Genomic DNA, 15,473 nt, shown 5'->3' on the forward strand with positions numbered 1-15,473 from the left:
GAAAGGCTTTGTGCAGCTCTTGGGGATCATCATAGGTAGGGAGTGAATTCCAAAGTTCTGGATCATCTTCAGGTACTAGGCTGGATTAAGCCATAGCTCCAAGGAAAGCACATTGCAGCTATTTTGAAGGTGAGAGAGTCGTAAGACATGGTAGCAAGATCTGCATCTGAGAAGAATGGTTGCATCCTCCCTGCCAAACAAATTAAAAAGCCACCCAGTTTTCTTCTGCTATAGGGTTGCTCAAAAGCAGCTAAGGATTCAACAGTAACCCAAGACTGCAAGCTCCAGTAACAAATGGCAGGAGCACACGCCCTCCTATAAAGTGGCTCACTGATGCGTCCATCTTCCCAACACCACTTCCATTTTATGGAATTGGATTTCCGCCAGCTAGTCCTCATCCTTTACTTGTCCCTAGAAAACACCGAGTCAGGTGTTTCTGCCATACGTTCTAAGCATTCAAACGGATTTCTTAAGTGGTTTGGGACTCCATTTTTTCCTAAGCCACAGGACAATTTTTTAATTCAACCAGTGAGGTTAAATCCAACAATTCATTGAGTAAAAACAAGCTTAGCAAAAAGAAGCCTCTTGTACATTCTCAAGTCAGTCAGGAAACACTTGAGCTCTAAATCCTTCAAAGTGCTAAGCGCCCTTAGCTTCTACAGTGAGAAAATGGGGGGCTCAGTACCATTCAGGATCAGGCACGTATCAAGCGCTTGCCTGAAAAACATTCCTCCCACTGGAATTAGTGGAGACATGTTGAGGGTAACAATCTGCAAACAGTTCCTGTAATGCAACAAGACATTAAATACAGTATTGCAATATTCTATTAGATTCTTTCCTGTTTGTTGTTGGTTTACAGCATGGATAGAACATAATGGTAAGACATAATTAGAACTGAAACAAATTGTGGTACTTTATCACAGAGGCTAATCTAAACAGCCAGGTAGTTTCCTGATTAAATTTTCCATATTTAACTCTGTCTTGAAATTAAAAAGAAGCCTTCTATGAAAATGTATTAACTCCAACCACCATGTGGATTTTTGTTAAATCTTATAATTTTCATTAGCATGTCCTCCCCTCACAATCCCAATCAAGTAGGCTCTAGCCAGAGAATTCTCTCAGCCTTTTCTTATTTTGTGGAACACAGTCTGCATCTTATTTAACACCAGATTCTTTTCAGTTACACTGGTGTTAAGATCAAGTAAACACAATGAGTTCATTGAAGTCATTCCAGGATTAACATGGGCGCAACTAAGATGAGAATTGGCTTCTTACTAAATTCTACCTTACAGGGCCGATCGCCCAGCTTTATTCACACAGGAAATGCTTCATGTCAGGCATGGTCCTAGTGGAGCCAATAAGTAAAGTTTTGCAGGATTGGATCCCAGTTCTTTTTAAGCAAGAGATTTCTTGAGCTCTATATTTCCTCTGTGTTGCCTTATAGCTTTAATTTTCAGCCAGTCTCATTCTGACACGCAGATGGCTTTCTTTGACTGGATACAGCCAATGTGTGGTCAAGAAAATACATGTAAGAAAGAGCCTTCTTGAAGCATTTTCAAAAGAAGCATACGCAGATTACATCTTAACTTCACACTTTTTTTTTTTTTTTTAAAGCAGAAGATCCCAGCCCAGGTTATCAGAGGACAGATTAGGATGCAGCATTTTGATTCACATCAAATCGATCATACAGCATGCTTCAGTGGCACAAAGGGAGCTCACTATCTTACAGGATTAGGGTCTTATAGGGTGTGTGCGTGCAAGTTTTTTTTTTTTTTTTTAAACCACACAGAAGTATGCTTCAGTTTTTTTCAGTTTTGGCCCTAATGCAATAATTGGTTCAGTAAAATGGTACCATATTTTATTTAAATAATTAACTTACGAAACAGAAAGAGGAGTGGACTAAACGGTTTCATCCTTGCCCTTCAGGTGTTTGTGTAATTTAATTACTACAGCAAGATGCACACCACTTTGCTTGTGGTGAAAAGCTGAATAAATGCCAGCCTACTTCCGAGAATCTAGCAACATGAGAAAAAGCACTAGAAATCTCTAGAAGCAGATTACATATGAGCAGTCACTTGCTGAAATTATTTACCAGTGCTGTAAAAGGAAGTGTTAGATTTCCTGAAACTGAGCAGAGGACAGTCTTCAGAAACAACCACTGAGAGCGCAACATGGCAGGAGCAGTGATTAGAAAATATAAACACATTTAAAAAGTTAAATATTTATAATTAGTAGCTTTGAAGAATTCAGTTTACATACAATACTTTAGGATGCTTTTAGGTTCCAAACCTGTATGCAGTGTACCTGATCACTGAACTATTTTTCAAGTTATGTGCAATTAATGAAAAATATGGTAGAATATTGCTTGGGACACAAGTGTCAGGGTTCCCTCCCCACGCTGAACTCTAGGGTACAGACATCGGGACCTGCATGAGAGACCCCCTAAGTTTATTTCTACCAGCTTAGGTTAAAAACTCCCCAAGGCACAAATTCTCCCTTGTACCTTGGACTGGGTAACGCTGCCACAACCAAGTGATTTAGACAAACTCAGGGAAAGGACCACTTGGAGTTCCTACTCCCCGCTAATACCCCCACAAACCCCACACCCCCTTTCCTGAGGAGGCTTGAGAATAAACAAGATGAGCACAGACCAACCTTGGGGTTTTTTAGGACACTAAAAAAAAAATCCAATCAGATTCTAAAAGAAACAGAACTTTATTATAAAGAAAAAAGGTAAAAGCAGCACCTCTGTAAAATCAGAATGGAAGATAATCTTACAGGACAATCAGATTCAAAAACACAGAGGTTTCAGAGTAACAGCCGTGTTAGTCTGTATTCGCAAAAAGAAAAGGAGTACTTGTGGCACCTTAGAGACTAACCAATTTATTTTAGCATAAGCTTTCGTGAGCTACAGCTCACTTCATCGGATGCATACTGTGGAAAGTGTAGAAGATCTTATTATATACACACAAAGCATGAAAAAAATACCTCCTCCAACCCCACTCTCCTGCTGGTAATAGCTTATCTAAAGCGATCACTCTCCTTACAATGTGTATGATAATCAAGTTGGGCCATTTCCAGCACAAATCTAGGTTCTCACACACACACACACACACACACACACACACACACACACACAAACTCACTCTCCTGCTGGCAATAGCCAGAAGAGTTCCCAGAAGTCACCTACTACAGGACAGGCCTAACAAAGAAAATAACAACGCCACTAGCCGTCACCTTCAACCCCCAATTAAAACCCCTCCAACACATTATTAAGGATCTACAACCTATCCTGAAGGATGACCCAACACACTCACAAATCTTGGGAGACAGGCCAGTCCTTGCTTACAGACAGCCCCCCAACCTGAAGCAAATACTCACCAACAACCACATACCACACAACAGAACCACTAACCCAGGAACTTATCCTTGCAACAAAGCCCGTTGCCAACTGTGCCCACATATCTATTCAGGGGACACCATCACAGGGCCTAATAACATCAGCCACACTATCAGAGACTCGTTCACCTGCACATCCACCAATGTGATATATGCCATCATGTGCCAGCAATGCCCCTCTGCCATGTACATTGGTCAAACTGGACAGTCTCTACGTAAAAGAGTAAATGGACACAAATCAGATGTCAAGAATTATAACATTCATAAACCAGTCGGAGAACACTTCAATCTCTCTGGTCACGCAATCACAGACATGAAGGTCGCTATTTTACAACAAAAAAACTTCAGATCCAGACTTCAGCGAGAAACTGCTGAATTGGAATTCATTTGCAAATTGGATACAATTAACTGAGGCTTGAATAGAGACTGGGAGTGGCTTAGTCATTATGCAAGGTAGCCTATTTCCCCTTGTTTTTTCCTACCCCCGCCCCCTAGACGTTCTTGTTAAACCCTGGATTTGTGCTGGAAATGGCCCACCTTGATTATCATACACATTGTAAGGAGAGGTTTCAGAGTAACAGCCGTGTTAGTCTGTATTCGCAAAAAGAAAAGGAGTACTTGTGGCACCTTAGAGACTAACCAATTTATTAGAGCATAAGCTTTCGTGAGCTACAGCTCACTTCATCAGATGTAACTTGGTTAGATGTAAATTGGTTAGTCTCTAAGGTGCCACAAGTACTCCTTTTCTTATTGTAAGGAGAGTGATCACTTTAGATAAGCTATTACCAGCAGGAGAGTGGGGTGGGAGGAGGTATTTTTTTCATGCTTCGTGTGTATATAATAAGATCTTCTAAACTTTCCCTTGCTAGTACTTACTAATTCTAAAGGAGTTGGATTGCTTGCTTCCTTGATCTGTGTCCGGCAAGCACCCAGAACAGACCGACCAAAACCTCCCCCCCCGCACCAGATTTGAAAGTATCTTATCCCTTTAGTGGTCCTTTTGGTCAGGTGCCAGCCAGGTTACCTGAGCTTCTTAACCCTTTACAGGTAAAAGGATTTTGTGCCTCTGGCCAGGAGGGATTTTATAGTACTGTATACAAGAAGGTTGTTACCCTTCCCTTTATATTTATGACACAAGTCAATAAAAATAAAGAGATTCTAAGCTAAGGCTGCTGAGTGGCCTTCAATGAAATTTATGAGGATGCAATCTACCATGTTACAAGGTTTACAGCACTGTTAACGTTTCATAGCAAAATATATGGGACAGTGTGGTTTCTGAGTTTTTTTTTTAAGAAAGGAAATAAAGACCCAAACAAATGAAAATCCTAGGTTGATTTCTGTGCACTAGTAGCTAAAATCTTAAAGTCTTCGTTGAGATTTATTCAATTACTTACTCAAGTGAGCAACAACCAAACCTGAAAATTAAGGATAAAGTAAAATCTGACACAATAAGTTCAGGCTTTGGCCTTTTAACAGCAGTGAAATTTATAGTGTATTCTGCATCTTGATGATTATGGATTGGTGAAATTACTTTGGCCCAACAACTTGGATTTTCAGACACAAGCCGTTACAAAAAAAGAACAAAATATTAAAGCCTGTAAAGGTAGATTTATAATGGAAATGCCAACTGAATGTGAACTGAATTGGTGCTACAAGCACTGCCATAAGGCAGTTAAATATTGACAATCAAAGATACTTGGTAGTCTTTGCTCAAAATGAATAAAGCAATTTCACAAAAATTCTCAAGAAACCTAGAGGCTTTGGACTTACCGGTGATGATCGAGAAGCTTCCTTCAGTTTTGACATCGTGGTTAGAAAACTCCCTATGAGATCATGAGACCCATCATTGTCATAATCATAACACTCTACCTAAAATGAAGCATTATCCAGGATTAGCGAGAGCCAATGAGAGTGATGTTGCAATGACACTTCTATAACAAAGAAAAAAAGGCAGGTTTTTTTGATACAGTTAGGATTTCAAGTGTGGCAGAAGTTTGCCCTCTGCCATAGACTTAAATTCATGGGGAATATATACAAGTGTCTGAAGGCTAGGCTTTACCAACTGCAGAAAGAAAAGGGAGTCTTACCTACTACTGAACCAGATCCTCCAAGCTGCTGAGCATCCTCATCTTCACGGAAGTCAATGAGCATCAAAAGTTCAGCATTTTACAGGATCAGGTCCAAGATGGTTAGTTAGGGCGAATGCTACTATTTTATTCTAATCATTTTTAGGAAAAAAGTCACTCCGTGGTGCTTAGTCTGTGCGCCCTTCTGCCGTTATAGACTGCAAGCCTGATTTTCAGAGATACTGACATTCAACTCCTATTGATTTTAGTGGGAGATATGGATGATCAGTACTTCAAGTCAGGCTCCGGGTGGTTAGCAGGAGAGCAAAAGCAAGTGGACTGCATTACTGATCCAGAGAGGGGCTCAGAGACAGAGTTCAGTACCTTTCACTGCTGATAATAGAAGCGAGACTTGAGAGTTCTCTCAAGACCAGCAGTCTTAATTATTTGTAAATTTATAACTTCCTCAGAGATAGTATGTTGGCTAAAATCCCTCTTTGCCTGTATTTACAGCCCAATGGTAAGACTTTACTGATCAAATCAATTCACCTTTAACCTTAATGCCTTTCCTTTCTCACTTACTCTTCCTTTCTTGGGTTATTTTTGCTGTTTAACGGGGTGGGATGGCAGACTGTCACTTTATTTAGCCCAGCTCTATTTTTCCATTGTTGTTTTAACTTTTGTGAAGAATCTGCTCACATACATATAAAAAGTAATAAAATGAAAAGGCTATGACTGTTCTCCAGAATGTCTTAATTATAATTCTGAATTAAGTCTGTATATTTAAAACTGATATTGCACAAACTACCTCTCTCTATTTAAGAATGATTTTTTGCTCTGAGTATAAAGTAAGATGACTTATTAAAATAACAGCTTCCTAGTTCCAAAATTTCCATTGAAGCACTTTTCCATTATTCAGGATAAATATACAGACCCTGGACAAAAATTTTCCTAAACAGATTCAATCTAAGCCATGCTGCTGTTCTCCATGCCCTTCTTTCCTACTCCCCATTAAGACAAAGTATTATACTGTACACTAGCACATTAATAAAGTTATGTTACCTTATGTTACACTACCTTAATAAAATCTTGGGCTTCCGAGAGAAAACTGCCTGCATAACACATTTCATATTTCTACATTACTGCCTTTTAGATTGAAAGCTCTATAGTGCAGAGACTGTGCTTTCTTCTGTTGGCATAGCTCCTAGATACATTTTGGCTACCACTGTAATATAATACATAATACATGCACATGCATTGAACACCAATTCATACTTCATACAGGCAACAACAGTATCACAGATGGAGAAACATATTTCAGCACAGGCAGATGTGATGCAGATTATTTAGGCTCTCTTATGTTGAGCCAATCAGATGTTCACCTAACCAAGCAATTGGTGGAATTCTTAATACCAAATATATTTTTTATCATTCAACAGTAATAATAGCTTGTTCCAAGGTTATCATAAGTGTCTTTTTTATTTAAAGACAGAAAAGATTTCTGGGAGTTTGATATATTAAATACATCTAGCCCAATGTTTCTTTTGAGATCAAAAGGTTGACTGCTCACGCAACAATCTTGGTGGCTCCCTGTAGCAACATAAACATTATCTTTGTTCCCCTCTTCTCTCCTCAGAGCTGATGGATTCAGGCATGCTAGCTCCAAATGAGAGAGGCTCACATTTGTGGTACAGAACAATATTACTGACTCACTGCAACACACACACAATTTAGAAATAAATTAATGAGATAGTGTAGCAAGTTGATTTGTGCATTACTGCTGAATACACAAACTGAGCGACTCAGTGTATGAAGAGGCATTCATACTGAGGAAAGCTAAAAAAGTCATTTTACTTACTATAATAAGATAGCCTGTTATGCATGCCACTGTGTGTATAAAAGCATTAAAGCATTGTTTAATTCTTCTTCAAAACATTACCACAATTTTACTGTCTCATCTGAAAGTAATTTTAAATCCATAAACTACAATTTCAAAATAAAATGCAGCAGAGATTAGAATCTATCCGGCTTTATTTGTGTAAATCTGGAGCCATGGAAATCCAGTTACTCTGGATATATACCCATGTAACTGAGTTCAGAAACTCCACAGCAGGTTTTATTATACACCTACACAGTGTATTCTATTGGGTGAGAAGATTACATTTTGGATCATCCTGAGCTGAAAACAACCCTATCTTATAGGATTTATTTGGTCAAGGAACTACAGTTTTAGTGGGGCTATTTAATGGAAATGAAAAATTCATCTATGACATGTGAAGAAGAGCTGTCACTAGCTCTTCCCTCCCCCCCAGGTTGTCAGATTCTGGGCTTACTTATAAAGGTAATCATTACTCTGCTTTATTACTGTTTTATTCTGTCCAGGTTTATACCCATAGTAGCTACATATGTTCCAGCTGTGCATATACAGTGCATACATTGAAACTAATGTTTGTCGCATGTGATTTATTCTCTCTTGCATCCTCTCCCCAGGATGGAAATAAGTGCTATAGTAAGTGCTATGGTATATCTTGTTTTGATAGGATTTTGTCTAAATGTACACACTGCTGTGACAGATTGGGGAATATGTCTATCAATTTATGAATTCCATTTTGATTTTGTGAATGCCTTAGTATACTTCAACTGCCACTTTGAATGTAATCTTAGGGCACGTCTACCCAGGGACACTCAGGCAAGTTAAACTGAATTAAATGAAGGTGTGAATTTAAAATGCATTCCTTCACACTAAGGCCACCTTACTTCCGAATGAGACTATCCATTCAACGGTTTAACGTGATTTAACCAGTGCTGTAGAACCTGAAGATCGATGAATTGGTTTACCACCCTGGATTTGGCAGCTTCAGTTGAAGCTGAAATCAGCAAGATGAAATTCAACAAAGAGAAGTATTATGCTTAGGAGGGAAAAAATCATATGCACAAATACAAAATGGGGAAAAACTGGATAAATGGTTCTAGAACTGAAAAGGATCTGGGGGTAATGTAGAGGATCACAAATTCAATATGAGTCAACAATGCGAGGCTGTGATGAAAAAGGCAAATGTCATTCAGAGATGCATTAGCAGGAGTGTCATATGTAGACCTGGGAGGTAACTGGTACAGTACTAGTGAGGTCTCAGCTACAGTACTGTGCCCAGTTTTGATCATTGCACTTTAAGTAAGATGTGAAAGAGTCCAGAGGACAGCAACAAAAAGAGAAAGATATTTAGAAAACATGACCCATAAGGAAAGGTTGAAAGAACTGAGCATGTTTACTCTAAAAAAAAAGGAGAGAATTAAAAAGGGGACATGATGAGTCTTCAAACATGTAAAAGGGTGCTGCAAAGAGAATGGTGATCAATTGTTCTTTATGTTCATTGAGGGTAGGACAAGAACTCTTTGGGTTACTTTGAAGCAAGGGAGATTTAAATTCGATATTACGAAAAACTTTCTAATTATATGGGTAGTTAAGTTATGGAATAGGTTACCTAGAGAAGTTATGAAATGCTCATCATTAGAGGTTTTTAAGAACTAGTTAGACAAAACAGCTGACAGGCACGGTCTAGGTATACTTAATTCTTCCTCAGCATGGTGACTGGGGGAAATGGACTAGATGATCTCTTGAGGTTCCTTCTGGCATTACATTTTTATGATTCTTTGATAGAAAGCTTCTCTTGCTTTGTAATTCAACCAGCATGATTGCTTCTGTAACTTGGAATTTTTGTTTTGCAGGAAATTTTGATACTTACATTTGTTTTTGTTCCAAACTGGAACAAAAAAAAAAAAAAAACATTTTGAAATTTTCCATGCAATGGAAAAATTTCAGTTTCTGAATTTATTTTTTCACTTTTACATTATTTCACGACATGCCAATGGTATTACTGCATAATATACTCTATTTCATGACAGATCAGTAGTAATGTAAAAACAAAAATGAAAAAAAACCCATAAAATTAAATTCAAAATATAGTTTCAAATTTTTCCAAAATAGATTTTGTTTCAAAATATTCTCCCTGCAAGAATTCATGTTGAAATAAAAACTTCTGAAGCATTTCAATTTCTACATAAAAACAATTTCCATCAGGAAAAAAAAACATGTAACAGAAAATTTCTGGTTTCAGAGTAACAGCCGTGTTAGTCTGTATTTGCAAAAAGAAAAGGAGTACTTGTGGCACCTTAGAGACTAACCAATTTATTTGAGCATAAGCTTTCGTGAGCTACACGATGAATGAATCCGATGAAGTGAGCTGTAGCTCACAAAAGCTTATGCTCAAATAAATTGGTTAGTCTCTAAGGTGCTACAAGTACTCCTTTTCTTTTTGAGAAAATTTCTGACCAGCTTTAAGCCTGAGCATAGGCTTGAAGAAATTTGTTGTGTTTCACCTTCTGTCTTTTGGCCTTAGCTTTTCCATCACTAGTTCTCAGGTTTCCGCCTGTCATTTTATGCAGGGTGTCAAAAAACCAAGAACTTTTGGGTGATGAGGACTAAGGGGGTGTTTTGGTGTCAATGGTTGCAGATAATGTTCAGTAAGGATTCACTAGATTGACTCCTTGTCCTGTGAGTGGAGCCCACCTTATCCTCCTAGGCTACTTGAACCATCCTTCTCTACAGAGGAAAAAGGACTGAACCATCACAGATTTAGTTAGGACAAGAAGGCAGGCAACCCTGCATTCATCTTCTCTCCGAACATCAAATCCAAAAGTGGTGCTTAAGATAAGGCAGGTTCATTTGAATTCTCTCATCTGACAACAGAACCCAGAGCTGAAGCTAACAGATTATGATGCTCCTTTATGGACCAATGACTAAAGGCAGCGAAGGACGTCAATGGCAGCAGAGATCTATTTTCTTAAAATATGCGGCCCGTGTTGTCACAATGTCTCTGCTTTGGGAGCTAGCGGAGTGAGGAAGGGAGATACTACTAAATAGTTAGTAGTGAAATAATTACATTTGTAAAATGTCCTCCTGACTAGAGGATTCCAAATTAAAATATTTCTAATACTAGCTCTATACCCAAATCAGTTAATGTTAAAAACAGCTTGGCATCAGAAGGTTTTGTCTGGGTAGATCCAGCGATTCAATGCTAATGCTTTGCTACTGTGCTTTATTCATGGGGATCCCCATGAACATTCATTCTACTCCTCAGGCTAGCAGGAACTGGGATTATTGTGTAGGTAATATCCAAGCAATGGAGGAAAGAACGAAGCAATTGGTCAGCAAAATCCAGTTGAGCAGGCTGAGAAAAGGACCTGATGGCTGTGACACACATCCAGGAAAGAAAGGGAATTAAACAAGTGTGAAACACGTATAAGGCACCAGGCGACAGACAGTCATATGCAGGGGAGCAAGAAAGAGTAACAGCCAAAAGGATTCTAACTGACTGTAAATGTGCAAGTAAACAGCCCACACTTTTAACAAGTCTGAGAACTGATGCTGTGTTAACACTAATTCAAAGGAAAAATTGGAGAGAAATACACATTTACTCTAGGTTAATCGGCTTCCCTAACTCTGGAAGTCAATTTGACAAAATTTTTAGGAGATACCATAACACAAACTATCAGGTCATCATTATCATCATCCCTGTTTTCTGTTACTTATAATAAAAACCTGTATTTTGAATTTAACTTAAAATTAAGAGGATAAACAAGTTAAATGAATATTCATTATATTTGCTAACTGTTCTCTAGATACATTAAGGACAAATGCAATGCATCATTTAAATATTACCTTGATTGTTTTATCCATATCACTGTAACACAGAGAATTGAGAGGTATTTTAAAGGGCTTCCAGACAGGATTCAAGTTGTTTTTTATAACCTGCCAAAAAGATTTGATAAAATAGCATTGTTAGCAAGGCAAGATGGAGAGGGACCATCAGTTTTGCCCTGTTTTTATTCCATAACTATAACAAATATGGAAAGTGTTGACCTCTGAGGCAGTCACAAAAAACATGTACACATGACAAGGATATAACAAGACCCGGATCATCATAACAGGAGAAAATTTTGTTTTAACACCAAGACCTTGGAGGAAGTTGGATGCTGCTGCTCACTGCTAGGTCAGTATTTTCCAAAAGGGAAATTTAATCTATCATGCCATTTAAATCCCAAACTGGAGAGGATGTAACATTCCAGTACCTCTGTACTGGAAGACCCAAAGCATAGGCAGCATTTTGCTATGTACCCCCACATCTTACCAGTAGAAGCAAGACAATGGGGTAAAATCATCATTTCCAGAAGTTACATTTCACTCCACCAAATGTTTATACTGAAACACCATTTCCAGAAGTATTTCTCCAGAGATTCAAGGGTTAAGGGAAGGGGGCGGGGCAGAAGAGATGTGCAAGTCAGCAAAGGCCACTTTATAACCTCCTCATGTCTATCAAGCAAAAAGAATCTTAGTGCTGTAAGGGACTGTGCCTTCCTCTAAATTTGTTCATTATTTAAATACTGATTAGGGCTTCAGGCTCTCCTATAAGTATTTAGTAATAAGTTATACACTTATTTTAAGCAGTAAATATCAGACCTAGCTGAAGTTGTCATTCTCCAATATTAATAGTAATATTATAATAGCATCTAGGTGTTCCTACCAAAACTAGACCATTATGCTAGCCATTACATACATCTAAACAATCGCTGCCCACAGGGTTTACAATCTAAATGGACAAGAGTAAGAAAAAGCAGTATTATCCACATTTGAGTGCCAGAGACATTTCATGACTTTCAAGTCACACAGAAAAAAAGTTTAACAGGAGACCTGAGTTTTCCCATCTCTGAGTCCCAGTTTGGCGCCTTAACCACAAGATTAACTCTCCTGCTCTAAAGGTGCTGTACCTTTAGTGCTATGTTATACATTTAAAGTCAGATTAACTCAATAAAACTCTAGTTTCTTGTGAACAACCTCCCCTACCTCAGTTCTGTGAACCATTACCCAGTTCCCTTCCGAGGTCTGCTTGTGGAACTCCAAGTAAGGGTCTGACTTTCCAAAAATATCCTGAGTTTAAAAAATAGGCAGTTATCACATGGCATGAATGTTATCAAACACTAATTAATATACATAGTCCGATAAATGGAAGGTAAACAAGAGACACCTTCCTAAAAACTATTAAACATCTTTCTGATGAAGAATACAAATCACTTTTCAGGTATCATTCTCATTATTGCTTTTTAAAACAGGATAGTTTATATTAACAAGCCAAAGAATTATATAGCTATGAGTAGATTAGAAATATTCTTTAAATGTAAGGTGAGATTCTGTGCTCTGTAAACACTGCCAGACAGTTCCATCTCAGGGCAATGGGACCACTAGGTGTATGAAGGGCAGGACCCGAATTCAAAGCTGCCTAATTAGAGCATTATAAAAATGTAAAACAGAAGCATTTCTTCCCTACACACTTATTTTTAACATCTATTTTAGAATTTCATAGAGCAATTAAAGCGTTTAGAGATTCTAATGCCAGCCCTGAAGTGGTTTCTTTATTATAATTGATTTGCCCACTCTAACATATACTTTGTCTGAAAGTGAACTTTCTACAGTTATTTATTTTAGTAAATAAAATTAAAATGCAAAAGCATTCACACTAATGAACAGATACAAAGCTAGGATTAATTTATATGGACAGAGTTAAGTCTTGTTCAAAGAATATTTTGGGCAATATACCTGTCTCACTTTAGAATTAGGTCAAGATTCATTCTAAAAACTTCAATGTAATTCACAAAATGTTCTGTTTCTATAGTTTTCTTCTACTGTAAGCAGTATCTTAGTAGACTTAATTTCTTCAGCAAAGAATCCCAGAATGAATCAAGCCCTGTCATTATTTATTTATAAGAGCATCATTATTTCAATGCTTTGTTATTATAAATACAACTATTAAGTACCTTATTGTCTAGTTTCCTTGCTTCTATTTCGAACAAGACCACTCTGTTATCCTTTACTTCTTCTGCTGTAATCTAGGTAGATAAAAGAAGGACGAACATTTATTCTGTGTTCAGATACTATATACTTCACTAATATTATTCACAACATACCTAGAAAGGGTAGATGTGAAATATTTTATTTAAATATAGAAGTACTTGAAGATCCTTGGATGAAAAGGTAGGACACAACTCTGAAGTGTTTTAAAAACATCAGGCAAGCTATACAACTCCTATGTTAGTAGGTAAATAGTCTCATTTTACAAATGAATAACCCAAGATACAGATGTTAAGATTCACATTTTCAACAGTGGCCACTAATTTTGGATGGCTCAAGTTGAGACATACAGGTCCCGATTTTCAGAAGCAAGCACCCCTAATGCAGCTGAAGTCAACTGATGCTGAGAGCGTTCAATACCTCTGAAAATGGGCACCAAAAGTTGAAACCCCAAAAAATGGACCACTTTGAAGATTTTGGATTATTTATTTGCCAAATGCCACAGACCCAGTGCCAGAACCAGGTATAGAACCTACGAGTTCCAACACCAAATGTCCCTGCTCAATGAGATAAAAGAGCTTGCTGAACTAACTGTACAGAAGCACATTTTCAGAGCTTCTCTCACATCCACTAGATGGTGAGATCTGTATTTATGCAGTTCAAGTTCAAGCTTCTAAACGGTTTTCATATTTAAAAAAAAACACTGTGGTGCAGCACACTTAGAAACCTGCTAAACTGTGGTTATAGCTAGAAGGCAGACAGCATTCTAAAAGGAATTTTACTGCTGTTCTGTCATTTTCAAAGGCAAAAAAGGGATGCTCGGTGAGGTCTTTAACTCTACAGGCAGATCACAGACTGAAGTCAAAGTTTGTCTGTTGGTCTCAACTTTATAACTAGCAAATAATAGTCTGTGGGAGGTATCATCCTCAGACGCAGCATACTCTGTTCCATTATGTACTTGACCAATTCTGATATCGGAAGAACATGTGGCAAGTAACAATAATACCATTTGTATCCAGTCCTCTGAACAGCAATATCATCACAAACTTATGGACATCTTTGAACAAAGTATTAGAATAGCAGCTAGAAATCGTACATGGATCTTGGGTTGAAAAAAAAAATCTCTTATACATGGGAGGTGACCCCTACAAGTTTGCCAAAGGTCATGCTTTTTGGCTACAAAGTCACTTTCGTACACAATTTGGAAAGTCATCAATTTTAGCTGAATAAAGTAGACCAGATTTCTACATTTCACTGTATAGAATAGAGGTGGTGCAAACTAGGGCACTAACATTGTAGCCTGAAGAAAGCGTACAGGACATATGAAGATAAGATCCTGGTGCCTCTGAATAATGTTTAATTTCCTGGTTGGTAGTATCCCACAATACTTAATTAACAGACTCAGCCTATTAATTGCTGATCTCAATGGAGCATTCCCATTAGAACTGCATTGCCAAATCTGTCCATCCATTTTGCTAACATCCATCACCACTGAAGAATTTGAGAGATCTGCATTAATTTTATGATTCATCTTTCTTTCTCCCAGTGAGTCTGCTGGTTATTTTGATGCTGGCTAAAAGATAAAGCTAAATCAGCCTTAGTTAGCTCTGGTCTACTCTACAAACTTACGTTGGTATAAACTACTTCGCTCAGGGGTGTGAATTTTCCATATCCCTGAACAACATAGTTATATTGACTTATCTTCCCATTGTAGACAGTGCTATCATAGAATCATAGAATATCAGGGTTGGAAGGGACCCCTGAAGGTCATCTAGTCCAACCCCCTGCTCGAAGCAGGACCAATTCCCAGTTAAATCATCCCAGCCAGGGCTTTGTCAAGCCTGACCTTAAAATACAAGGATACAGTTGAGGAACATGGGTGCTGTGATCTGGGAACCCAGCCTAAAAGTGGTGAGAGTTATAGGAAAGAAGTACAGGCATAGACCCGTCACTTGCATTAGGGTGCCCACAGAGAGACCGAGTAAGGGAATCAAAGATACAACTTGCCATAAGCCATGACAACCAAGTGATCCAGGAAACTACAGGCCTGTTAGTTTGACCTCAATGAATGCAAGATCTTAGAACAAATTTGGAAAGAGAAAGTA

At 38.1% G+C, this 15,473-nt stretch overlaps 1 protein-coding gene across 2 annotated transcripts in view; it reads right to left on the reverse strand.

Moving 5' to 3' along the window:
* Positions 1-15,473, reverse strand: part of CPNE3 (copine 3) — a 68,520-nt gene that overhangs the window by 18,700 nt on the left and 34,347 nt on the right. For both annotated transcript variants that reach the window (XM_084618125.1, XM_084618126.1), the window contains exons 5-8: positions 13,335-13,406; positions 12,367-12,450; positions 11,185-11,274; positions 5,170-5,268 (exon numbers count right to left, since the gene is read on the reverse strand). In XM_084618125.1, the coding sequence (XP_084474251.1) occupies positions 5,170-5,268; positions 11,185-11,274; positions 12,367-12,450; positions 13,335-13,406 (345 nt within the window). The remainder of the gene's footprint in view (positions 1-5,169; positions 5,269-11,184; positions 11,275-12,366; positions 12,451-13,334; positions 13,407-15,473) is intronic.

Source organism: Lepidochelys olivacea, assembly GCF_965140295.1.
Source record: "Lepidochelys olivacea isolate rLepOli2 genome assembly, chromosome: 2".
In the NCBI taxonomy this organism is placed as follows: Eukaryota; Metazoa; Chordata; order Testudines; family Cheloniidae; genus Lepidochelys; species Lepidochelys olivacea.